At 44.3% G+C, this 27,045-nt stretch overlaps 1 protein-coding gene across 2 annotated transcripts; it reads right to left on the bottom strand.

The window, feature by feature from the left end:
* Nucleotides 1-108: 108 nt before the first annotated feature.
* nsd1b (nuclear receptor binding SET domain protein 1b) lies at nucleotides 109-27,045 on the bottom strand. 2 transcript variants are annotated; one of them, XM_061804371.1, is made up of 26 exons: nucleotides 26,664-27,045; nucleotides 26,183-26,265; nucleotides 25,827-26,061; nucleotides 22,922-23,763; nucleotides 22,053-22,191; nucleotides 21,794-21,966; nucleotides 15,702-21,714; nucleotides 15,035-15,147; nucleotides 14,722-14,974; nucleotides 14,539-14,639; nucleotides 14,269-14,311; nucleotides 13,906-14,114; nucleotides 13,593-13,730; nucleotides 13,253-13,376; nucleotides 12,412-12,612; nucleotides 12,157-12,336; nucleotides 11,537-11,693; nucleotides 11,155-11,360; nucleotides 10,971-11,083; nucleotides 9,636-9,782; nucleotides 9,280-9,402; nucleotides 9,065-9,181; nucleotides 6,970-7,111; nucleotides 6,781-6,887; nucleotides 6,270-6,471; nucleotides 109-5,231 (listed from the first exon to the last, which is right to left on the bottom strand). In XM_061804371.1, the coding sequence occupies exons 4-26, from the start codon at nucleotides 23,744-23,746 to the stop codon at nucleotides 4,660-4,662; spliced, it is 10,398 nt and encodes a 3,465-aa protein (XP_061660355.1). In that variant the 5' UTR covers nucleotides 23,747-23,763; nucleotides 25,827-26,061; nucleotides 26,183-26,265; nucleotides 26,664-27,045; the 3' UTR covers nucleotides 109-4,659. The 2 variants fall into 2 exon arrangements, with proteins under 2 accessions (XP_061660355.1, XP_061660354.1); XM_061804370.1 differs by having other exon boundaries at nucleotides 25,827-26,265.

The following is a 27,045-nucleotide window of genomic DNA, read 5'->3' as shown; positions in this document are numbered from 1 at the left end:
GCGTGGAGGTTTGAATTCAAGAACAAACATTTCATCCGGAAGGGAATCTTCTCTCAAGCTTTGATGGTTGAAGACTGCTGGGACCCGTTTGTTTACCTTTTTGGGAGGGTTATGTGTTTTAATCATGTCAGTGACGTGCTTTCACCAAAATACACAGAGGGTCAAGGATTAGAGCACACGTTACACTAAAGTCAGTCTGTTTTGAGGGGGCGGTCCTGTCTCCTGTAAGCAAGCCGTCCTTTACATTGTGCTGGGCTTTTCGCAGGTACTGTTTTTGTTACCACAATGACTCGGGAGTCTCCAAAACTAAAGCAAAATGGATCACGGCGTCAAATGGATTCCGGTCTCTCTGTGCAGCAACCAAGACAAAGTAGCTCTGCTTACCTTTTGGCTTATGCCGTCGTCTCTACTCCTCCTGCGTCCAGTGCGGGCTGCATGTGAAAATTCAGCCCACCGCTGGCTAATGAAACAAAAGATTGAGATCTGGACTTCTTGCGGGGTCCTCAACTTGCATTTCCCGAGCTGCCTGAATGAAAAAGTGAGTGACTTTTTTTTTTTTTTTTTCTTTTGCCTTTTTGCGATTGTATCCTCTGTTGGGAAGTTTCGGCAACTTACGTGACGAAGACATCTAAGAGGCACACTGACATGAAGTCACCTCAGATATTTTGCAGCGTTGTTTGACAGCCAGCATTTCTTTGCTTGCTTATTTATTGCCTTTTCAAATCATGGTGCCAAATCTTTTTTTTTTTTTTTTAAACAAATACACAAAGAGGTTACACTGATGATTGACTGAGGAATTACAAGCTTCAGAAAATGTTCTGTATCATGTGCATATTGAAAAAGCGCGAATGTGGCCGAAAGTACAAAATGATTCTGTGCTGCTTTGTAAAAAAAAAAAAATAATAATAATAATTTTGCTGGTTTTAAACATACACCCTATTTCATATATTGTAAAATAAATGTTTGTGCATGTAAAAAATAATTGTCGTGAAGTGAGTGAAATCCCCCAAAACCCACAAAATTTCCACATCCTTGACAAGAAATTCAATTTTTGCAGTTGATTCAGAGCCACTTCCATTTTTTTTTTTTCAAGTCTTCCCAAAAATATTTTTCCTATTATCCATCCTTCCATTTTCTTTGCCGGTTATCCTCACGAGGGTTGCGAGGAGTGCCGGAGCCTATCCCAGCTGTCAACGGGTAGGAGGCGGGCGGGGTACACCCTGAACTGATCGCCAGCCAATCGCAAGGCACATAGAGACAAATAGTCATCGAGACAGTCGCACTCACAGTCACACCTTGGGGCAATTTTAGAGTGTCCATTTAATGTCGCATGTTTTGGGGATGTTGGAGATCCCGGAGAAAAGCCACGCAGGCACGGGGAGAACATGCAAACTCCACACGGGCGTGGCCAGGATCGCACATCGGTCCTCAGAACTGTCCGGCCAATGCTTTACTGGATGAGCCACCATGCAGCCCTCCTTTCTATTATTATTTTTTTAAAAATCTATTTTATCTGTATCATTTACCTAAGAAATTCATGAATTAAGCCTAAAAGACTTTTTTTTTTTTTTTTTAACTGTCGTGTACACTCAAATCACACAAAACAAAAAAATGGAAATTTGCCACTTCCAGATCTACTTTTTATTTTGGCTTCATGTTGGAGCAGGAAAGAAAAAAAAAAAACGAGGCCAGTACAAAGTGCTTATTTCACATCTTATATATATATCTATATATATATATTTATATTAACTGTATATTTCTGTAGATTTGCGCGCATGGATGGTGGCGAGATGAAACCGGCTGGAATGAGACGTGTTAGTACGGGGGCGACCAATCCATCCCTTTCAAAAGTAGCTCCGGGGAGAAGACACTTTAAGGCAAATGACACACATACACGCGATTTAATCCCGAAGGCGACACACTCGCGCTCAAGCGTCGTGGCGGCAGTTGTTGTGCGTGACATTTACGGTAATATAAATAAATGACTACGGTGTACACGCTGCAACTTAGTGCGCTCTCCTGTGTTTCAGTGTTAAGACTTTTTTTGTTTGTTTTTTTTTAATTCACTTGTCTGCACCAAAAGTCTTAGAATGGGAAGTCCCCAAAATTGGAAGTTGGAAGCGCATAAACGGTTCAAAAAGTTTTAAGATCAACAAGAGAGGGAGGACTAAGTGTAGGGAGTGGAGAGTGGTTAACAAGTCTGCCTCACAGTCGAAATGTTCCGGGTTTAAACCTCGGCTCAGTCCCAGTGGCTTTTCTACCAAAACATAATCATGAGTGTCATTTAAGATAACATTTTTTTTTCTACTGTTGTGAATGCTTCCCCCCCCCACAGTCACAGAAAACAAATATTTAGACCACTCTGCGTTTGTTCAATTTTCATTTTACTGCCTGGGACCACTAAAAGTAGATTACCCGAAGAAGACTATGAACACGACAGAAACGCGGCCGATTCCAAAATACATAAACCGTAGGCATCAGCTGTTAAAATTGGACTCTTGTGAGCCGTTTTTGTCACCGCCGTTATGTTTGATCAAACTAGTGTACCTTGAGTTGTACCAGGCATTAAAAAAAAGAACTGTACGTGCATCCCACTTCTCTTCGCAAAAGTCATCTGAGAAAGGCTCCACCTCACCTGTGAACCTAACAATGAAAAAGACAAAAAGGGATGAATGGAACTTAAAGGAGTCAACAATAAATTAAGGGATGGATCCCATTACCTTTCCCATATGTTTTTTTTTTTTTTTTTTTAAAATCTCCCCTTGCGCCACATTCCGAGAAATGTCCTTTATCATGATCCTGTGATGTGCCCCTGTGGGTGCATCACCTTCACACACCGGAGGGGAAAAGTTGAAGCCCCCCCTGTCGAAAGAGGGTTGCTCCGATGGTCCAAAATGTCCGCCTGTACCCTAACCTGTCTCGGAAAAACGAGTGTCCGGCAGAACAGAAAGCAGGGAACGAATAGTCCAGAACGACTGGCTCAGTCAGGTATGGGGCTGACTGTAACGCACGACGCAGCGATCGAACCAAGCGCGTTACCGAGTGAATGTGTCAGATTCAATATGAAAGCTGTGTCAAAAACTCCTGCCTGTACACTTTTGGTATGGGAGAGAGTCTCGCTCAGCTTGTGTGTAAAATCCAGGTCTGGAAATTGTCGCAATGACTGACGGATTACTGCAGATGGCAGCGTTCTCTCACTTTGCAAGCACATTTGAATTTGGCCGAGCTCAGGCATCTCCAACTTGAACAATTAAAACATATCTTCTTCTTCTTCTTCTCATTTCGGCTTTTAACTCGAGCCAAGAAGTGAGTCAGCCTTGCTCACGGTCTGTTAATTAGCTGTGTCGCTTTAAATAATTTTGCTATTAAAAGTCGTGTCTTACTTTTTTTTTTTTTTAAAATAGGCTGACGTGTCAAAAAAAAAAAAAAAAACTAGCACCAAAGTCAGCGTTTTGGGTTGAGGTTCTCACAAAAAGCTTTTGTTTTTTGGTCAGAAACTGGTGTTTCTGGTCAATCACGTTCCACAGCTGATTACTCAAGAATAGAAAAAGCTAAATGAACTTTTTTTTTTGTTCTAGTGAAAGAAAAATAAACTTTTTTGTGGGGTGATTTTGATGGTTACATTGTCAGGGAATGCAATATTCTGTGGATCTTGAAACATCAAAGTGCACTAAAACGGCTGGTAATATTTAGAAAATGTCTGTCAGATGAGTTAATTATAGTACAATTTATTCTAAAAAGTACAATCAAAAACGGTTAATTCATAGACATAAAAAATGAGTTCAATATGAAACTCTTACATGAACTCTCGTGATCATTTAATAGTATTAAACTCTCCAGTAAGCGCGGAGGCCGAGCGGTATCGTTTTGATCCTCATTTTGTTCATGTTTAATTGTATTATTTTCGCGAGCATGATTACACAAAACAAACCAACCGAGTTCCCTTCCAAATGTTCCGGCCACATTTGAACAAGGAACGGACGTTTGCGTCCAGGGCCAAATGGTGCAGTAAAAAGCCAAAATCAGCAGAGCGCGCCAAACCTTCTGGGATGACAATATTGGATTATTCAGCCAAATACACTTCATGTCTGACAACTTTTTTTTCCCCCCAGTATTCATTCTTGAGTACTCACCAATACAGACTACCAATACTTGTACTTCTAATATCTAAAATTTATATCAACACAATGATATATATACAATAACTGTGAATGCAAGCATTTCTTTCTGATTGGCCAATGTGCCAAACCATCACAGGCGCAGATTTTACCCTGTCAGATTTTGTTTTGCTTTAAATATCTGTATCTGGTGTCGGCAGCGATACCTTGAAATAAGTCGCGTATCTGCCCAATACCGATATCAGTACTCGGCCATTCTGAATGATATCTGGTATTATCCGTGTAAAAGGCAGAGTATACTGGCTACAGCTCTCATATTGACACTCACTCGTGAGGTGTACTTAATATTATGGCTGGCAAGTGCGGATGCAGCTTGAAATGAGGTAATGGCGCAACATCGTGCGAAGAAAATTTATTTTCTACAGCCGTCGAGTGAGGGCGTGTGCGCAAATGGTCCGAGCTTGTCACGAGTGCTTCCTGTTACAGAATTGACGACACACCAGTGGGATTTGCTAAATTAAGTTATTCACAATTCACCGCGTTACTCCTCTTCCTCGTCGTCGTCGTCATCTCTGATCTCAAGGTATTCCAGAGCCTCATCTTCCAGCAGCTCTTCCCCGTCCTCCTCCAGCACGTCCCTCTCCTCCTCATAGGAGGAGATGGGCGAGTACTGCGGCAGGTCGAACACGCCGCCGCTCGCGGGCGGCGAGACGGCCGGCGTGGACACGGGAATGGTGATGGGCACCGGGATGGAAAAGGTAGCAAACGACTCCCGGCCGATGTCCTGGACCCTCCTGGGGGCGGGAGGCGCAGCGGCGGGTACGGCCGGGTCGGCGGCGCCGTCGGAGGACGAGAAGGAAGGGGTGATGACGGCCATCCCCAAGCCCAACGTCAAGGCCCGGGGCTGCGGGTTGTACTCGCGGATCTCCCCCGGCTCCAGGGGGTCGGGCCCGCAGGGGTCGTGCTCAGTGCAGGACAACTTGCCGTCCAGTTTGGAGATAAACAGCAGGCCCTCGCGGTGCTGCGTGCAGAAGGAGCTGGGACACATCTCGCAGAAGGACAGCGCCTCCTGGCCGCAGATGTCGCACTGGTGACGTGGACACTCCCAGCGTCCTGAGAAGAACGGCCATAAAAAGAAAACAAATAAACACAAACCTTCAAGTCTTTCTTTGCACACAAATGCCACACAAAGAAAAAGTAAAGTAAGTAAGTTTCTTTCGGCTTGTCCCGTCAGATGAACGCCGATATTTGTCTGTTACAGTTTTTACGCCGGATGCCCTTCCTGACGCAACACCTCTCGGGGAGCGGCGGCCCCAGCGGGATACGAACTCACGACCCCTGGTTTACCAAACCAATATTCTAACCACTGAGTTATTGGGCCTCCCACAAATGCCACACAAAGACTTAGAGTAAAGCAGTAATTGGTGTCAAAGAAGCATTCTTGAAAGAAGGAGAATATTGAGGCACCACAGCTCAGTGGTTAGAGCATTGGTTTGGTAAACCAGGGGTTGTGAGTTCGTATCCCATAGGGGCCTCCACTCCCCGAGAGGGGTTGTGTCAGGAAAATGCATCTGGCGTAAAAACTGTGCCAAACAAATATGAGGGTTCATCTGAGATGTCACACTGTGGCGACTTAACGTGACAACCCGAAAGACACTTATTTAATATTGCAATCTGTATTTTGCCTGTCTCTATGGGTATTCACTACTAAAGAAAAACATAGATGGAAGCAACAGAGTATTGTTGCGTAGACGTGTTTTTTCACATTTGTCTGTTTTCATGAAAGATTTACACACTTGAGGCACCGCTGCTAGTTTGTTGCGCTGACCATACTGCTGATTTTAGCAAGGCGTCTGCGCTGTTCATGTCACAACACGCGCGACTGCCATTTAATTGACTTCAAGCTCCAACAGTCATTGTGAAGTGGTAAAATCCACAAGTTGACCATTCGGTTCAACCCCTAATTTGAAGTAAAATACAATTTATTGAAATTAGATACTTTTGTCAGTCTGGTTAGCGGAAGAGTAACCAAAGGGAAGATAGTGGTTGGTCTGCTTGGTGGAAACATTGCAGAGTTCAACTCATTCAATTTCGTTCAAGAATGTGAAAGGTGAGCAGTGACATCATTAAGCATGACTGATTAGCACTGACCGGCGGGCCTCCTGGTGAGGTTGAGGCAGTCCGCGTGGTAGACTTTGGGGCAGCCGGGCTTCTTGCACGAGACCATTTGGCCGCCGTCGCCGCAGCTGAAACACTCGTCCTCGCGCTCTTTGGTCACCACCACCTTCTTCTTGCGCCTGCCGTGGCCACGTCTCTTCAGCTTGCGACCCTTGTCGTCCGACGGTGGGTTGTTCTGACGGAAGGAAACCATAATTTGCGAAAAGGCCGCGCAGATTATTCACACGGAAATAAATTGCAGAAAGATGGCAAGTCAGGAGGAAATACTTTGTAAATGCCGACTCTACGGTCTCACTCGCTGACACCCATGTCACTCACCACACCAGGGCCGCCCCTTTATTAAAGCCATACACATGCAAAGTCACAGATAGTGTACTTGACTAGAACGTGTGAGGATCACGACCCCGAGCAGACAAAAATAATGCACCTCACGTGACCCCAATTTAGAATTAAAACAGATTGACGCAGAGACCGGTAAACAGACCTTGGGCCTCACACCAAGGAAGCCGCTGCAGTTGGGCGCACCGCACTTGCACACCGTCTTGCCGTTGCCCAAACACTCCAGATTGTAGTTGAAGGTGAGTTCAGTGCCTGAACACAAAAATACTTAGTGAGTATCCGACTGTGAGGTCCTGATTTTGATTTCGTTTTTTTTTTTTCTGAAGCCGCCTACCAGCCGCAATGTCCACCAGCGCGAAGAGCCCGACTCGCGTATCGCCGCTCACCGTCCACTTCTGCGTCTCGCAGTTGGGCTGGCAGCAGTGGTTCATGAAGCGAGCCTCGTTCCCCTTCGGACCGGCGTCGATGATGCGGTCCTAGCAAGTCGAGACCAAATTCATATTAAATGCAAAGCAGCAAGCCTATCACATGACACATTTGTCTAGACAAGCGACAAGATGGACGGATAGATTCTTCATGCCATTTGGTATTTCTATAAAATACAAGGTACTCATTTTAGAACTTGTCTCCTAATAAGTCTTAGTGTTGTTACGTTTGGTGCTTCCTATTATTGTCTATGATTTGGTCTTTTTTGGTCGTCTCTGGAGTCTAATACACAAGGGAAGACTTGCTAACCATCAGAGAATCTTACCTGGACACCCCCCCCCCCCCCAACAACTATCGTAAATTTGCCAAGTTTTTTCCCCTGAGTTACTCACCAGAGGAGCGACTAACCGCGTCTAAGGTCTACAGAGCATGGAGGCAAAGAACACGGGCCGTTATCCAAGTCAGACTTTCAAGGTGAGGAACCAGATCAGCGCTCCCATTGACTGACCTTGCAATTCTACGCTTTCTTCACAACACAATAGATGAGCATAATCTCCTGATAAGGACCACCAAAGACTTTGGACGCTGCGCCCGTCTTTGCTTCACAGAGATTTGGCTGTGCACTCGCATTTGACGGCGTGATAGCGCTACCCGGCTTCCATATTCACCGGGTTGATTGCATTGCCGAGCTCTCGTGGAAAACAAAAGGCTGTGTTTGTACTTCTTAATGAAAAACGGTGCACGGACGTCACATAACTCAGCAGACACTGCAGCCCGATTTTAGACTTACTATTTTTGAACTGTCAGCCAATTTAACCGCGGCGTGAGTTTGCTTCTTTCATCGTTGTCTACATTTCGCCTCAAGCTAGCATAAACGCAGCACTGCTAATGCTCGCCGAAGACGTAAACAAGAATGAGAAAAAATACCTAGATACACCACTCATTATCCTAGATTTTAACAAAGCTAAACACAACCGTGAACTCCCTAAATAGAAGCAGTACATAAACTGTCCAACCAGTGAAATTAACACTTTAGACCACTGCTAGACCACAATAAATAACGTATACCGTGCCGTTCCCCGCGCTGCCCTCAGTTCCTTCGATCACTGTTCTATGTACTGAATACCTACACACAACCAAGTACTTAAATGCGCTAAGCGTTTGGTAAAATCTGTGAAAAAGTGGACGAACGAGGCAACTAACCTAACCACTAGGGTTAGGGCACTGGGGATAATCGCGCTTGGGTATGTGGCCAATTAGTATTATGTAGTCGAGATTATTTCTGGACTCACTGTGGTAGTCTGGAGGCCCCGTAGCTCAGTGGTTAGAGCACTGGTTTGGTAAACCAGGGGTTGTGGCTTCGTATCCCACTGGGGCCTCCACTCCCTGAGAAGGGTTGCGTCAGGAAGGGCATCCGGCGTAAAAATTGTGCCAAACATATATATGCGTTCATCTAAGATGATACGCTGTGGCGACCCTGGAAGGGACAAGCCGAAAGGAAAACAACAACCGTGGTAGTCTGACCACTCTGCACATCTGTTGTTGACCAATACTAGCTTCTTGCACCTATCCATGCACAACCAACTGAGGATTATCTGATACATTTGAAGCATTAATGTGGTCCCAGACTATCGCATGCACGACGAGTCACTTTAAACTGCAATGCACTCCTTGAAATCTTCACATCCTTTCCAGAAAGGTCATTCCACTGGATTATCGCTTCAATGTGCATTCTAACTGCTGTAATTCCAATTTTGTCTTATTTTGAGGGAAGCAACCGGAAAAATATTTACAGATAGTTTATACTTGCTTTTTAAAGATTTTTTTGTGGAAAAAAAATGCTTTTGGGCTTGTTTTTGTGTAAAGGTCTCATAATTGTTGTGGTATTGCATTTGTAGTGAATAAAGTACTTAATCTAAAACTTGTCTTATGATTCTGAATGTTGTTATTTTCGATGAATTACAGTGCGGCGCTAATTCTGCTTTTCCATTCAATCCAAATACCTTGTCCAGCGTCAGCATGTAGAAGTTACAGATGTCATGTTCCTGGGCGTGTCTGATCCTGGTCCTGCACTCCTCCTCGTCAATCACCTCCCCGACGTATTCGCTCACGAACTGACCCTAATTGGAAAAATACGCAGAACCAATTTCGTCAACAGCTTCCGGAAGCTACGCGGGATAACGGCGCACGTGGCGTTTTTTTTTTTTTTTTTTGGTACCTTCTTGATGTCGTGCACGCAGCGTAGCCCCCAGCCTCGAGACAGCGTCCTGAAGATCTCCACCTGGCTGTACTGACGTCTGCTGAACGTCTGGTTGAGGCAGCGCTCGCCGGCCGGGCAAACCTGCAGCATGTTAATATTTAATACAGAGTAGTAAAACCATTAATGATTTTTTAATGACCAACGAATTCACAAATTATTATGTAATTTCTCAGAGCTTCTCTAGTCGACAGTGTGGACAACATTAGGCACACCTGCACTATCCCAGTGACAGCCAACACAAGCGCGGAATTGAAAATGAACCTTGACCTAGAAACGCGCAGTCGGAGACCAGCGTCATTTTTTTCCCCCCATACCTGCGGGTGACATTCATACAGCAGCATGCGGTTGATGCACTCTGAGTCCATGCCGCACGGGCTCTCATCCGTCGCCTTGCAGTTGCAGCGTGGGATTTCCGACAGGTCGGCCGTGACAATCTGCACCTTTCCGATCGGCCGGTTCACCTGCGAGGGGAGGAGTCAAGGCACGAGGGATGCTTGGTGGGAAGGATTAATGTAACGTTTTATGATATCTACACATTCGTACACTATATGGAAAAAAAAAAATCGTTGGTAATATTGTTCGTAGTTGTTAATTTTATTGTTTATAAAGGGCTTTACATGATCAGCATTTTTGGGGCCAACCGAGTTAAAAAAAAAAAAAAAACACTAACTGACCCAATCAAAAGATAGAGCAATAAGTGTATTGAAATGACCTGTTCATTTACTGTTTTTTCTTATTTACTTATTAATTGTTCAAAAAATGTTTACAATAAATCATATTTCTTCGTTCATCTATCTATGTCAGTGACGCATATTGACAGAACAAAGTAATGGGCTTCTATTAGATGGCAGTAAGTACATACAGCAATTAATGTATTTTTTTTTTAAACATTTAGGTTTGTTGGTGTCCTGCGAGATTTTTGAGTTGTAGAGTATGTGTCTCAGCTTCAAAAAGGTTGGAATTCACTGCTCTGGTCAGATCGTGTGTTCAACAGAACGGTAGCATGTTTACACACAAACACGAACGCTAGCACGAGCTTGTTAGTTGAATGGCTTGCGAGCCGACGACGTACGACGTAGCGTGAATGTCTTTCTCGGAGCCCATTAATGATGTCACCGATTGGATCGGCGATTTATGACATCAAAACTCATCGACCGACCCAATCAGACCGATAAAATTGGTGTAAAGTCAGTTTTTAAAGTTTTTGCATTGTTGTCTTGTTGAAAGCTATCCACAGATTGAGGTTAAAATGTCAAACTTTAGAATTGTGGTTGTTTTGGTCAAAGTAAGTGAAATGTAACATAAAACAGGTCCGCTTACTGCATTTGGCAAGACAAGCAGACGCTAAGGGCACCTTCAATATACAGTAATTATATTAAAACCAGTGATTTATATTCATTTTTAATTTCAGCCTAAAAGGTTTTATTCTTAAGGCAATGTGTAAATTGAAATGACTAAACTAAAAGCAACGGCTTTAGTCATATTTATTGTCCAGGAATCTGAAATATATTTAAGGTTGTGCTTAATGTTACTGCTACGTTGATATGACAGTTGAAGAGTAACAAAATACGTCACTTTTGTGCTTTTTGGGAAGTGAGTTTCTCAACATCAGTCTTCATCATAACCATCATCCCACAGCGACGTCTGACCTTAATGTGTTTGTACGGTGGCGGCTTCCTGTCGTTCTTTCTGTCCTCCTGAAGCTGGCGGAGCTCCTTCTCGGCCTGGAGTTCGCGAAACCGCACCGCCGCCTCCTCGAGAGCTGTAGGCGAAGGCACAATCCGGAAGAGATCACGACTCGTCCGGACGTACAGCCGGGTGGCATCTTCTGACCTTTCTTATATGTGGCATCCACGCCTTTGCCCATCTTCTCTTTACTGTTTGCGTCAACATCCATGTAGGGGAAGACACGTGCCTGGTAGGTCCACAGGTAGTCGTTGGAGCCGAAGAAGTGCACGGGGAACTCGCCCACGTCGTGTCTCATGCGCTGGATGTTCTCTGGGATGCTTTTGGGGTGGCTCACCTCGGCGGGCCACCACCTTGGCGCAGCGAGAGACAAATAAAACACAGCATTTCACTGTCAATGCTGTGAAGGGGATAAAATTTCATTCTATGTTAATTATACATAATTAACGATGAGTACTACTTTAATTTTTATGAGGCATTTGTGTGGTATATTTAGCTATATCTGTATTCACAATGTTCTGTTCCTGACCTGTAGCGTCCCACTTTGACCCACAGGATGTCCTTGTATCGAGGCTTCTTGCCAGCCTTGCAGTCGTTGCAGTACCAGCTGCCTTTGGGCATCTCCATGTTCAGACACTCACGGTGGAAGGCAGCCGGGCATGACTCGCAACACAGCAGACTCCCCCCTACAGGATGGAGGCCAACATTTGCATTAGTATGCCATTTTGTGCATTATAGAATTTCCACTGCAAAAGTTCTAGATTTTTTTTGCTGGGTTTTCTCCGGGGACTCCGGTTTCCCCTCAAAATATGCATTCGTTGGACACTCTAAATTGCCCCTCGGTGTGATTGTGAGTGTTGCCTGTCTCTATGTGCCTTGCGATCGGGTGGCAACCAGTTCTGGGTGGGGTTGGCCCCGGAACTCCCGCGACCCTCGTGAGGATAAGCGGCTGAGAAAATGGATGGATGGATGATTTAATTTTTAGAATCTTTTCAATAATTCCATCACTACATTTCTTTTCTGATTGGTGGGTGGACAACACATTAAATTGCATTATTAGGTCAAATTATATTACACTGGAAACAGTCAAATTTTACTGAGTTACCATATATGAAATTATAATGAGAATAGCAGCAGGTTGTTGTTTACCTTCGGTGCACACAAAACACCAGCTGACGTTCACGTGTTCGTGATTCTTGACACCACGCCGAGGCGTAAAGTGGTTGGGGCAGATGACGCTATTATTGGAGAGAACCACACATCCGGCCGCCATGCACTGATCGTTGGCGTGGTAGGCCACCGGGCACCGCACACACCGCACCAGACGACCTGGCCGCAACGGGACACGTCACGCAAAGCAGGCGAGGTCGCTACAACAGGCGACGGGACGGGTGTACGACTCACCTTTAGAGACCGAGGAGCTGCCCGGGTTGGCGATGAAGCAGGTGAGGCAGACGTGGATGGCGCAGCGGAAGCCACGGCTGACTGGTGCGGTGGGCGCGTAGGCGGCGATGCACTCCCCGTGATAGAACTTGCCGCACACGGGGATCATGCACCGCCGCACATCTTCGCTGCGCTTTTTGCACACGAAGCAGGTGTGGACGCCTGCATGTTAAAAAGACACCATTCACTAAACTTTTTCCCAACTGCTGTGAAGCTAACTCACATTTTATATCAGAAAAAAAATGTCATGCTACACCACGAAACAAAAATGTATCTCAACTGTATCATTTCTCTTACCATCGTTCCCCGCTCAAATTAATTAAAAGGCCACATTGCACACCAGTGCTCAGTAAAATCCAGACATTCATGGAGACGGTTACAACTCCTCAGTAAAATGCAGTAGGTTTAGTCATTCATCGCAGAGGATAAAGAATATGTGCCTGAATGCATTCTAACATTCAAATATCCATTGCTTGAAGAATGACAAAACTACCATTACAATGTCGTCGTATTAAAGCTATTGGTTAGCCTGTCTACAGCATTACGATAGCAGAAACTTAAAGTAATTGTACACACAATACACCAAGCGTAATTCCCTTTGTTTTATGTTTGGTTTGACCAAAACGCAAACCTTTTTTGAAGCTTGTCGTCAAGTGACATGCGATGGATGGAGGGCATCTTAGTTCTCATTTGTCAACTTAATGCCCCCGCCCCCAAAATGAATATACAAATAGATTTCTATAGAGTTTGACGTGACGAAAAACTAATAACCTGCCACTTTCTGTCTGTTCACTGTTTTTACCTGACTTGCATTCAGGGCACACAAACTTGGCTTTGGGGGCCTCTGCCAGGGAGATGCAGGCCAGGTGAAACGCGCCACAGCATTGACCCTCGCAGAGCAGCAGCTCCCCTGTCTTCTCGCACACCTGACAACACACACAAAGCTACACTGACAAACACAAATTTGCTAAGCTACACTTGAGAATGCTCCCGTGAAGGTTTTGGACTTGGAAAAGATACAAATACCAGTCAAAAGGTTAGACCCGTCCTCACACTTTTCAAGAACGGGTCCAAACTTCCAGTAATACTTCAACTTGATGTTTTATAATAATCAGGCTACACGAGTATAACTGTGCAGCCACCTGACAAACGTTCTCCTTCAAGGAGGCAGGGCCCCCTCGCTCCCCAATGACCCTCCTGGAGGATCCGATTCCCTCGTCACACAGCGACGAGTCGTCTCTCATGGAGGAGAAGCTCTGGTCAAGCATGGAGGCTTCTCCCTGGTAGAGCAGAACAAAATGGGAAAGCGCATCGAATAAAAATGTTTTCCTTCAACACATTTGTTCGAAACACAACTGTTACTACAGTTTTTTTTTTCTGTCACTCATTACTTCACCAATAAATCTTGTGACAAAGTCATCAAGTTTTCCATGGACACAACAAAGCTCCCGATACCTCCGACTCCGTCGTGTACTTGTAATTTTCTTCTGCTTGAGGAAGATGGATGTCTGCAGGCAAGTCCTCCGCCTGTTCAGATGGCACCGGTGCCAACAGGGGGGACCCAGGAGGGCTGGAGGGGGTCGGGTGGGTCACCGTGGACGAGGTGGGTGACAACATGGAGACTCCCGGGCTCATCGGTTTTAAAGGATCTGGATCAGGATAAGCTGCAAGGTAAAACGTGTTAGGGGAGGTGAAGTGGTGTTTTACTTTTAAGGTAAGAGTTTTTTGAACAAGATATGAACATGGGAGACAAACGAAAAACTGTTAGATCATACTATAAAAGGCACTAAAATGCCCCCAAAAAATAACTTCACCGACCTGATTGAGGAGAAGCAATTGAATTGTTCTTCACAATTTTGATCTGTGACAAATAAAAGCAGAAAGGGATCTCTGGTAAAAATGCCAGACAAACTCAGACTTATTTGACACGCTAGGTACAACTGGAAGATTAGTAGTATATGCAATTTTAAATCACTCATTCACTACTAGCTGTTAGCAGCGCAGAGTTGCTAGTATTCCCAGTCATTTTCAAAATGGCATTTTGGCTGATTTTTCAAGACACACAGAACGCGGTGTTCTCTGACGTACCTTTTTTTTCGAACCCACCGAGGCCTCGGCTTCTAGACAATATTCCAGGATTTTTGGAGTTGGTTTCCTCTTCCGCTTCTTCTGGAGCAAAGGAACGCTGCCTGCAAAGAAAATCAAAAAAAAAAATTACATTATGAATTATAGATTCTTACTATTGTGAGCATAGGACATTAGTCATCTCACCGCCGGTATCGCCAGCAAGGCCTTTAATCAGCAACGGTTCCACATCGGCCTCGGGAGGCGGAGTTAATGTGTCAATGGAGAGCACCTGCGCCTCCTGCGGGGATGTGTTTTCAGCGCTAGGGATTTGGAATTCGGTCGTGAGGGTGATTTCCTCCGGAGGAGGAGTCTGGATTTCAGGAAGTGCGTCCAGGGACGGGGGCTCAAGAGCGCTTTTCTCCAAAACGGGCAGTTCCGATGAAAGTGTCGTGTTGTCCTAATGGAGCGGCAGATTTAAGGTTTATACGTATACGAATTGTCAAGTTTATTTTCTTACCATTGTAATTGTCGGAAGTGTCTTTTTGGTCTTCTTCCTCGAAGAAAATATTTCGTCATACTCTTCAGTCCATTCCAGGAGCCTCTTGCTCGGTTTCCGTATTCGTTTATGAGCTAAAACGTCAGACAGTTTTAAACACTGACTGCAATATTCATAACCATGCTGTCTTTATTTTATACATTAGGTTCTTATATTGAGTCCCTTTGTCCTCAAAATTATACAAGATTGCAGAATTGTCAATTCTAAGCGAGAAAGAATAACCGGCTGTACTTTTTCCTGTTACACGAAAAAAAAAAGCGTACAATGGGTATGGGTACAGAGTCTTACTTGATTTCTCCACACCTCTTTACCCCTGAATTTCCATACCGTACTCAGTACTCATTAAATACTAACTCGAATGAAGGTACCTTAGGATTCACACAAGGATAAATACACACTCCCTTATTTGTTTTTGCGGGGGCATTTTTACACCCACTTTCAAAAGCATCTGTAAATCTAGTGTATAGTTGTAATCAATAAGAAATGACATTAAGGTTACTTAATAGTTAGTTTGCTAAACACAATTTTAGACTTTGGAAAAATAATGAATGAGAATTGGAGAGCTGGCATGAAGATATTTTATACTACTGTAATATATCATACAAGCTGTGGCGGAGACGTTCCTTACCTGATGAATTGTCTTCGCCTTCTCCGGTGCTGCAGGCCAGGCTGGTCTTGGCTTCGGTGCAGTTGGAGACAAAACTATTCATCTGTTCAAAGTCTGTGCCCCACCTCAACAATCCCTCATCATTCCTGGCCCGTGACTCCCAGTGGCAGGCCTGCACATCTAACAGGGATCGGACCTTCGTCGAGTAATCCAGCACTGAGGAAAAGTCAATTCCTAGCAAGGACCCCACACCTGGGTAACCAGGTCCAGACCTGGCAGGACGACTATGCACTTTGAGGTCAGCTTTAGTCTTCATCCAAGTGGAGCTGCTTCTTCTCTTGTAAGGCCCCTTGGGCATGCGACTTTTACTTGAATGCCTGTATGGCCTAAAATCTGGATCATCGTTCACAATGCCCGGTTCTAGACTTTTGAGTGCAGTCATTCCAGGCATCACCAAGGGCTCCTCTTTGACATGGGCACTTGGCGGTCCAATCTCCAGTTCTAAGGGAGCCCCGTCACGTTCACGAGTGTCATGCATGTCTTTCATCATCATAAGAAAAGTGCTAAACTTGTAGTTCATGTCTGGTTTGAAGACGAGGGCTTTGCCATTGGCCTCGTCAGTCACGGATTGGAAGGACATCTCGTTCACGTTTTTCAAAGAATTCATAAAAGAAAATGGTGAGGAAGGCGACGATAAAGGGGTGCTTAGTTCCCCCTCCTTTACCTTGGAGGTAAGGGGTATGAAGTCCATTGGAGGTGTTGAAGATAATGAAAGGACCTCCTCTTCACATTTGACTTCAGTATAACCATGAAACATCAAAGGAGGCGTATTACAACTAGAAACAGTGTCCTGATCAAGGTCACAAATGGCACTACTTTGGGATTTGACCGTTTTTACTTTAGAGAAAACATCCAAATTGCTTTCTGAATTCAAAGCGCTGTTCTTAGAATGGCACTTATGGTCTGCCTGGTTTTTGCTACGACGAAAGAGTTCTTTCTGAGCAGCCTTCTTTTTAACCTTTCTATGCTTCACATTTTCCAGCACCTTCATTGTTTTCAGAGCTCTAGTCATCAATCGATTACTGGCTGGAAGATGGGCAGGCTGATCTTGTGGTAGAACTTCAGGCAATTTATCAGGGATGGTCTGTGATGTAAGGGCATTTGTCTTAAGGACCAATGGCTCTTGGAGCACTTGAATATTCCCAGATACTAAATTTCGATCAGACTGGGAGGCAGCAGTGGTTGTGATGTCCACCGAGCTCGGGACAAAGGTCTCATGGTTCTGTGAGCTTTGTGAAAGGTCAAATGAAAGGGTAGTACTGTTGGAGCCACCAGTTTCCAAATTTACTTCGGCCTCTGTCGATGCCATCTGCGATTCTGAACTATCTGGATCATTTCTGGTTACACTTTTGTCTGCACTATTTCTGTAAACAATTGGATCTTCATCTTTCCTGAACACACTTTTGTCTGCACTATTTCTGAAAACAATTGGATCATCATAGTTTCTAAACACACTTTTCTTTTCTGTATTTCTAGGACTAGTTATGGGATCATAATTTCTAGACACAGGTTTGTCTTCATTTTTTCTAGAAAGGCTTGTGTCCTCATTTTTTCTGTTTCCGCCAATTGTGAAAATCATTTTGTCTTTACTATGTCTGGAAAAACATTCATCTTCACTATTTCCAGACACACCTTTGTCGTCACTATTTCGGGACACACTTTTGCCTTCGGCATTTGTAAAACTCCATTTGTCTTCATTATTTCTAGAAAGACTTTTCTCCTCATTTTTTCTGAAGAAAAGTTTGTGGTCACTACTCACAGAAAAACTTTTGTCCAAATGATTTCTGTTGTCCTCAATTTTTCCCAAGACATTTTTGTCCTCAAGCTTTCCAGAAACATTTTTGCCTTCACCAATTCTCGGAATTATGTAGTCCCTATTTCTGGACGTAGGATTGTCTTCATTTTTTCTGGAAACCGTTTTGTTCTCAATATTCCTCGAAACGCTTTTGTCTTCGCTGTTTCTGGAAACACTTTTGTCTTCACTATTTCCGGAAACCCTTTTGCGTTCACTATTTCTAGAAAACGTTTTCTCTTCTGTATTTCCGGAAACACCGTTGTCTTCAGTATTTCTAGAAACACTTTGGTCTTCACAATTATCAGAAACATTTTTCTCTACACTATTTTTAGAGTCATGTGCTGTTTCGTCCACCAGGTCTGACACAGAGGAGTGAGCAACTGTTGTGCTTAGGACTTCCTTACTGTTTGGATGTACAGTTTGGTCATTGCAACAAATAGTTAAATTAGACTTCAAGTAATTCTTAATATTTATGTCTTCACGTACCAGCTTAACAAAAGGTAGTTTACAATTGGTAATCAGAGATTTCTGAAGGTCTAATATTGCCTGCAGGTCAGTTGATACTTCATTTGAACTGGGTTTGGAATTACTTTCCCTTCTTTCTGTCTGGTAACATTTATGAAGAGCAACCCTTTTACTAGCCCTCAATTTACAATGAAGTTGACTACTGCGCTTTACATCAATTCTCTTGCTGAACTTTTTAACACGTGTGCTACTTAGAGAAGTAGAATGTTTGGCAGAGTGTTTAGAATAAGAGATAATTTGCAGATCCTTTGAATAGCCACACTTTTTAGGATGCCTGCAAGATTCTATTGTCACTTGTGATGATCGGCGGGGGTCAGAAAAGCTCCTATAATCAGTCTTTTGTGATAATACTTTAGAGTCATAAGAATCCATCGATTTCTGTTTATGTGATGATCTTCGGAGCCCAGACAAATCTACTGACTTTGGCTTATGTGATGTTCCTCGAGGGTCAAAAGAATCCCTGCAGTTCAGTTTATGAGATGAAACTCTTGGGTCTGAAAAATACTTGGACTCTTGCTTTTGTAATGATCTTCGGAGATGAGAGGAATCCCTGCGCTCCAGATTCTGTGTTGCTATTCTAGGGTCAAAATTCACTAAATTTGTCTTATGAGAGGATCTTTGGGGCTCAGACCTATCTAGTGGCTTCTGCTTACGTGATGTTTCAGAACAGCCAGAAGAATACTTTGACTTCTGCTTTTGTGACTGTCTTCGGATGTCAGAGGAATCCCTGTAATCTGTCTTTTGTGTTGACACTCGAGAGCCAGAAGACTCCACTAACTTTCGTTTATGTGATGCTCTTCGAGCTTCAGAGGAATCAATCGACTTCTCCTTGTATGATATTCCACAAGGGTCAGAAGAACCCCTGGACTCCTGCGTCTGTGATGATCCTTGAGTATCAGAAGAATCTACCGGCTTTAGCTTTTGTGACGAAACCCGAGGGTCAGAATAATACTTGGACTCCTGTTTTTGTGCCAATCCTTCGGGGTCCGAAGAATCCCTAGATTCCTGCTTTTGTGAAAGACCGGAGGAGTCATGATTATCCATAGACTTCAGCTTTTGTGATCTCCGAATGTCAGTGAAGTCCCTAGACTTCTGCTTTTGTGATGATCCTCGTGGGTCAGGAGAATCCACTGACCACTGCTTTTGTGGTAATCTTTGGGGGACTGAAGAATCCACTGACCTGTGCTTCTGTGATGATCCTCGGGAGTGAGATGAATTCACTGATTTTTGATTTTGTGACAATCTTCGGGGGTCAAAAGTATCCACAAACTCCCGCTTTTGTGATGAACTGTGAGAGCCAAAAGAATCCATTGAGTTATTCTGGGACGGCTCTTGAGGGTCAGAAGAATCCCATAATTTCTGTTTTTGAGATGATCCGTGGACATCAATACAATCCCCGAATTCCTGCTTTTGTAATGATTGCTGAGAGCCAGAAAAATGCCTAGATTGCTTTTGTGATAATATTCCGGGGTCAGAATAATCCACATACTTCTGCTTTTGTGACACTGTTTGGGGGTTAGAAGAATCGCTGGACTCCCTCTTTTGTGACAATGTTTGAGGACAAAAAGAATCCACAGATTTCTGTTTTTCAGATAATCGTCGATGGTCAGGAGAATCGACAAACTCCTGATTTTGTAATGATCCATGCGGGTCATAAAAATCTCTGTACTCCAGACTTTGTGACAATCTTTGAGGATCTGAAGAGTATTTCCTGGACACTTGCTTTGGTGCTACTTGATTGTTAGAAGAATCCACAAATTTCTGCTTTTGTGATGAGCCACGAGGGTCAGATGAATCCCTAGATTCTTGCTTATGTGTAGGTCTTTGACGTTTGAAAGAGTTAACTGACGTCTGATTTTGTGACAATTTTCGGTGGTCAGAAGAAACCCTAAAGTTCTTTTGTGACAACCCTTGAGAGGCAAAAGAATCCGCTGATGTAGGATTTTTCGATGATCTTGAAGCATCAGAAAAATCCAGAGACTTATGCTTTGGTGACAATCCTTGAGGGACAAAAGAATCCGCTGACGTAGGATTTATTGATGATCTTGAGGCGTCAGAACAATTTAGAGACTTATGCTTTTGTGACAATCCTTGAGGGCCAAACGAATCCACAGATTTCTGCTTTTGCAACAGTTGTCGATGATCAGAAGAATCCAGCAATTTCTGCCTTAGGGGTAAACTGTGACGGTCAGAACGATCCACAGATCTATTCTTTCGTGACAACATTTGGGAGTCAGATGACGCCCTGGACCCCTTTTGTAACAATGCTTGAGGGCCAAGATATTCCAGTGACTTCTGTTTTTTGGACGATTCTCTTCGGTCCGATGAATCCAGTGACTCCTGATTCTGTGACAATCCTCGGGATTTGGAGTTATCTCTGTACTCTAGGTTTTGGAACAATTCTTGAGGGTCAGAAGAAGTGACAGGATTCTGTTTTTGTGAAGATTCCTGAGGATGAGACAAATCCACAGATTTTTGCTTTTGTGATGGTTCTCGAGTGTCTGAAGAATCCATGGACTCATGCTTTTGAGGCGATCCTCGAAGGTCAGATGAAACCACTGACTTGTATTTTTCTGAAGACCATGGAAGGTCAGAACAATTCCTAGAATCATGGTTTGGTGCTAGTCCTTGATGGTCAGAGGAATCCACAGACAGCTGCTTTTGTGATGCCTCTTGAGGGTCAGAAGACAAGACAGGCTCTTGTTTTTGAGACAATACTTGAGAGGCAGAAAAACCCTGAGAATCCTGGTTCCGTAGTAATCCTTGAGGGTCTATAGGACCCACTGACTGCTGATTTTGTGAAAATCCTTGAGGTTCAGAAAAGCTTACAGACTCTTGCACTTGTGACAAGCTAAGAGGGTCTGAAGAATCCATTAATTGCTCGTGTTGTGACAAAAGCTCAGCAGGACTTTCAAAAGATTTATTAGCTACAATGATGTTTTGAGAGTCCAACTGCCATGACTGTTCAAACACAAGCTTTGTGTCAGCATTTTCAAATCCAGACTGGTCAGCTTGCCCAGTGTAGGAGGGCGAATCCCCTTGAGCTATCATGTTTTTAACTACAGGGATTTTTTTCTTACTGGGCACATTGCTGAAAAGAGTACGATCAGGCCGATCTGGAGTAACAGTTTTAGGTCGCCTATCTTTGCCCGACTTACTGAACCAATGACCACTTTGCGTCTCTGGTTGTTTTTTTTCATCCTTGAGGACATTCCCAGATGACTGAGTCATCATAATTTGACGTTCAAGTGCTTTAGGACACAAAATCTTAGGGACTGAGTCAAGGTCCGAATAAGGGCACTCTCCATTTTTATCTGATTGGTTGGGGCTATCATGTTGGATCTTTTCAGACTGCTGATTTGAGGAGTTACTGTCTTCCCTCTCGTCAGGAGACTTCTTTGAAGTGCCTTGATTATTTTCTACCGTGGATGATATCTTGGAAGATATTGATCCATTGATTATGTGAGAATCCTTTGTGGAAGTGGAGGCAGGTGGAGGAGAAGGCAAAATAGCTGGACAGGACTTGGTCACTATTGGTGCAGTGTCTTGGAAAGCACTTTCCATAGTTAAAGAGTCTATGTTGGGTCTTTGCTGGAGAATAGTTTCGGCTTCAGCCACACCGGCTTTCCAAGACACCTCATACCGTTTAGCAATCTGTGGAGGGCCAAAGACAATAAAATTCCAGATCAACATTTGATGCAGTAATAATTGAGATACTAAAGAAGAGTATTACCGTGTAATTGTGGTTCTGACCCCTATGCTTCCCCTTTCGGCGCAGTTGCGCGAGCTGCTCAAACTGAAAGCCTCCATGAAAAATGTGAGTTGATTTATCCTCCACCCAGGTTCTCTCCTCTGGGTTCCCAAAAGTTCTGATGTGATAGAGTCGACAGGGCCGATCGCTGGGCTCTAAAGTTAAATCACAATCATCGGTTAACATCCAAACAGTTCAATAGGTTTGCAAACGAGAGTGGTCATCGTTGTTACCGGCTCACCTTTCACTCTGTGATAGGCTCCTTGTGTAGGGTCAACTATCACCTCACAGGGCCACCACGGCCGTCGGTTGAACTTTGCCCAAATGACTTCGCCTTCAAGGAACTTGACTGGTGGCACAGAGCTTCGTTTCATGTCGCTCTGATGTTTATAATGCAAAAATCACCCATGAGAATTCGAAAGTGATTGACGTTTAGTACTCACCGGACACAGGGCTAGAAAGGTCCAATTTTTTGACATCCACGAATACCTAGAATGCGTTTTCATTTCTTTTATTCATGTACCGTTGAGGGTACCAAGTTAGTGTACACTACTAACTGTGATTATAACAACACTGTCTAAATAGCAAGAAGCACCAGGTAAAACAACTGTTAGGGTAAGGGACCAAACCCAAATTATGGAAAGTTGCGGGACTCTCTGTAAAGCTACAACTATCGTGTGTGCCATTTCTGTCAGACCCATTGCAGAGCCAGTTGACTTAGACCTTGGCTTAGCAACAACAAAGAAGGACATAGTGAGCCTGATTTTGTCCAGTGCCAAATGTTGTAAGTCTGCCCTTCAGTAGAAAAACAAACACTGGCCCCTAGTGGTCTGGAGAAAGAACATTTACAAAGGGTCCTTGGTTTACAACAGTATCAACTTGATGTTTAGAACAGCACAAAACGATCTAGTTTGTGCAGCAAAATAACAATATGGAATCACATGGCACAAAAAGTAATTTAGTTACAAAAGGTTGTTTTAAATTATTGGCCCATGAGTGTTTTTTATACAAATATTTATAATTATGACATTCGTGGTAATTTAGCATGGGGTTTGTGATAAAACAGCGCGCAAGATCCACCAAACTCTCTGTAATTGGGATAACACTTGCCATCAAATGCCTGGAGGGGCTATCACCGAAAAGGAAGAGATCCGTGTCACTCTCCCACTCGTCATCAGAAACATCCCAGTACCTTCGGCGAAAGCCCGTTGACTGGGATCGGGTGATGACTTTCGCCGATGGAACATTTGTATCCTTGGACTCCGACTGTAAGTTCACAGAGACGGACTGAAGCTCATTCTCTGGTGTCTCAGGTTTATCTTCGGAGTCTACAATGGCATGGAACGCCTCCTGCTGCTGCCCTCTCTCGCCATCGTTGTTATCCTCTTCCTCGAACAAAGAGGATTCAAAATGAAGGAGGCCATTTGCAAAGGGGCTGTTGCTATCAAGAGAAAAGGCCGGGCTGGGTGGGCATGAGAAACAACCGTCCGTCTTCCTCTCTGACACGATGGGACTGCTACAGCTTGCTACCAGCTCCTCCTTAGAGCCACCATTTTGGACCTCAGCTTGTTTTGCAAAACTACCACCATAGTAATCCCTGCCGGTGCAGTCAACCCAGGAATCGCGCTCTGGCTCCTTCTCATCAGAACCCCATTCCCAGCTCTTACCCACCCGGGTGGGTAGAACCAGGTCGGGCTGGCTCACCATGGTGGTGAGATGCTGTAGTCTCCTAAGGGGGCTGTAGGTGGACGAAGGGGGCGAAGGGTCTCTCTGCACAAAGCCGTAAATGGACGCCCGCTGGAGGGAGGAGGCGGCAGCAGACATGATTGGGTGGGTGTCGTTATTTTGGTGGGATCGGGGGTTGCAGAAGAGGTCACGGGCAGGCGTTATAGGGCGGCTGCAGTCCCGGGTTGGGCCTGCATGTGGCCCACTCATGCTGGCAAGGTTCCACCCTGAAATAGGAAGATTGTCATCAGTATTATTGTTGCTACTACTTGCCTGGAGCACAAACAGCAATACAAAGTGACGCAAATTCTAAGGGCCAGTGACTGAAAGGGACCAGAGATAATTAGCAGCATTGACTTGTAGAGACTCAAACTTTCCGCAGGGTCCCCGAATCCATGGTGACACCGTGTTAAAAATGCAGTATAGTATATATTTTGTAGTGAATGAGACCCTCAGTCTGTTTGGTGAAGTACATCAATGTCTTCCGTTTTGTTTTTTGATTAGTCAGACAGCATGGTAGTGCAGTGAACACTAGCATATTCATTTAGGCATTCAGACATTTTTTTTTGCGTGGGGGGGGGAACCAATCCTCTATTATTATTTTTTTTTTTTTTTTTAAATCACTTATTTGCAGTTTTAAGGTCAAACCCAAGCTGTGGCGAACATAAATGACTCCTTTGGAGCTATTTGTTGACATCTTGGGGAAAACAGTATGAGAAAAAGTAACCCATTTATTAACCAATGGGTTAAAGGCTTCAACATACGAATATTCACTCGAATACAATAATTTTATTTGAGTTTAATAGAGTTGCTCTTGTTGCCGCACGTGTCTTTCCCCCTGACAAGCAATCCGACACATGGAATAAGATGCACACTTCCGGTAACAAAGAGGTTACGATTGAAGATTGTTAACTTTTTTTTCACAGAACTTGAAGAATGTTTGCCTGAGAGTATTGTTAAATTGCCTGTTTTTGTGTGTACCAATATTCCTTTTTGAGATTATGTAAATTCTGCGAGTTCAATGCTAATTTCCTTTAGCTCCTCAATGGTGGTGTTTTTTATAAAGTGCAAGCTTTGAGTTGCGATTTCTGTGAGCAAAAACTAACGTCTGTGATGCATTTGAACACGCAACGGGTGTAATTTTGTTGTCGTCTGTGTTTAATTTTAGAGAAGGTAAGATTGATTTCTTTTGCCGATATCGACCCGATATCCAATATCAACTGTTGGATGCGGACACCTGTAATTGGCACATTTCACAAAAATAAATTTCCTCCTATGCTACCGCCAGTCAGTCTAGCTTATTTTAAAAGGCTAGATTTCAGGTGAAAATTGTTTTTCGAAATACGTGATCCATTTTGGAATTTTGTTGAAATTTGTAACGCACACACCTCTGGGGTGGGGGTAATTTAACTTTTCACAATTTACCCTTAAACTACACTCCTAGCTGGCCCAGTCTTCTTCTTCAAGGGTTTTAAAAGTAGTGTCTGGCTCAAAAGGTTTAGGAAACATTGCTGCGAGGTGAAAATTAAAACGGATGGACAGGTATTTACAATGACTAATTTGGATCTTGAGTTGAAAACTGGCGTGTGTGGCACGCAGATCTCTGCGTTGTATCAGATTTAAAGTGTAATCACAGTTTGGTATTGAAAAAATGTAAATTACTGCCCGGTATACTCTACTAGCTGTCAGCCAATCTTCATTTTTTTTTCCTCCAGGATTAATCTAAGTGATTAATTTGGTCTGAAAATTGAATAATAACCATAACAACATCTACCGCCTGTTGGATATGTCTTGTTTTTTTTTTTTTGGATTGTGCATCTTGAGAACCCTTGACTTGAGGTGAATGTTTTGAGAAAAATCCATCACCGCGTATAAAATGACAAACAAAGTGGGTGACATCTTGGGATACATCTTTTTGTAGCCCGTGCAGCCAATAGTGATGTGATGGAGGCCATGTCATGCATTTGTGTTTATGTAGTAAGTGTGTTGCATGAGAGCACACACACTAAAATGGCCCGGGTGGTGCGTGTGCAAATGCGTCCTATGACACAACGTGTGTGTGAGTACTGTCAAAATAGAACAAAAACATGCGAGAGGACGACGCCAGTCAACACAAACACGCACGCACATCGATAGTGTAGGCTTGTGTCTGTGTGCGCGCGCATCTGTGTGGTTGGGGAGGCATGTAAAAAAAAAAAAAAAAAAAAAATTAAATAAATAATTATTTAAAAAAAAAAAAAAAATCACGCAAAACGCGAGTGAAGGCGGCAATCCGCGGCGAGATTCTTACCATTCCCGTGCCGAGCAGCTTCCTCGCGAGCCCCGCCGCCTCCATCGTGCCCCGCAAATGAGGCAATTCCCGGATTTTTGACAGCGGATGAGAGCGACAGGAGTCCCGGCGGCGGCACTACTAGGCCAGGATCCCGAGGAGCACTCCCCCCCCCCCAACTCGTCTATCTCTTCTTCCACCACCCTCCTCCTCGTCCTCCTCTTCCTCCAACACCTCCCCTCACTAATACATGCTCCTGCAAGACAAACGTACTCCTTCTCTTCTCTTGAACACAACTTTATAGCACAAACGTGGCTTTTGTCTGATTTAGAGGTCCATTTCCGGCTTTAAAAATCCACCTTTCCACATGTGCCCACCTCGCCTAAACGAGCCGTCAATCACCAGTACACGACGGCGGTGACGTCACGCGCCGAACTTCCACCCAGCGGTCATCTTCTACCTAAAACAAAAAAAAGAGATAGCGTATGAACACTCGGGAGTAAAAAAAAAAAAAACACACGCGTGGTCTACATCGTTTTTCGCCTGCCTTTTCTGTGCCGAGACGAGGAGTTGAGTTCAGTGGGTGTACAGCCTTCAAAATGGAGTCCTCCACTCCACTCTCACGGGAGGTGGCGGTGGAGGGGTGGGGGGGTGACACGAGACGAAATAGGCCCGCAAAGTATTAACACGCGTTGATTTCCACACGTTGCAGGGTGCCGTGGAGGGGTTAAAATGACACATCACCCCCGCGGCAAACGGCGAATTCACGTGAAAATCCACGCACACGCGACACTGAATACCGGAAGCGGCGGATATCGCAAAATGGCAACCTTCCTCCTCTCTCAAACTAAAACCTACCGTGTGTGTATGCGTGTTGGGGGGGGGACAAAACACGACGACGCGGTTGAAACTGCGTCCACGCACGGCACCAGTGGTTATTCGCAGCCGTCGTGGCAAAACTAATGTGTTTTGAGCTATTTTGTGTGGGGGTGGGGGGTCATTTTTGCCGAGGAAGGAGAAACATGGTGCAGAGCGGAGAAAGTGGCCGCCGCACAAGGGCGGACAAGAAAGGGCCCACAGCACAAGGCAGAAGGACAAGAGTACAGTTGGTTGTGGGGCACATCAGCGCCCTCTTGCCGGGAGACGCCTGCAACTCCCGGCGAGTCCTCGTTTGGACAGGCCGATCGTTGATTGTTATTGAGGTCAAAGCTGATTCGGGATTCCATAAAAAAAAAAAAAT

This window comes from Syngnathoides biaculeatus, chromosome 18 (genome assembly GCF_019802595.1).
Source record: "Syngnathoides biaculeatus isolate LvHL_M chromosome 18, ASM1980259v1, whole genome shotgun sequence".
Classification (NCBI taxonomy): Eukaryota; Metazoa; Chordata; class Actinopteri; order Syngnathiformes; family Syngnathidae; genus Syngnathoides; species Syngnathoides biaculeatus.
The sequence above is the reverse complement of the archived record's forward strand: the minus strand, read 5'-3'. Positions and strand labels throughout refer to the sequence as shown.

Bases quoted from the DNA above. Each gene is read 5' to 3' on its own strand.
- nsd1b (XM_061804370.1), bottom strand. From the start codon at position 23,746: ATGAGTGGGCCACATGCAGGCCCAACCCGGGACTGCAGCCGCCCTATA. The intron at 22,192-22,921 runs GCAAGTGTTATC...TATAAACATCAG, and splicing joins GCCCCTCCAGGCATTTGATG to AGCGACATGAAACGAAGCTC. The intron at 11,084-11,154 runs GTCAGAAGATGC...CTTCGCCTACAG, and splicing joins GGATGCCACATATAAGAAAG to CTCTCGAGGAGGCGGCGGTG.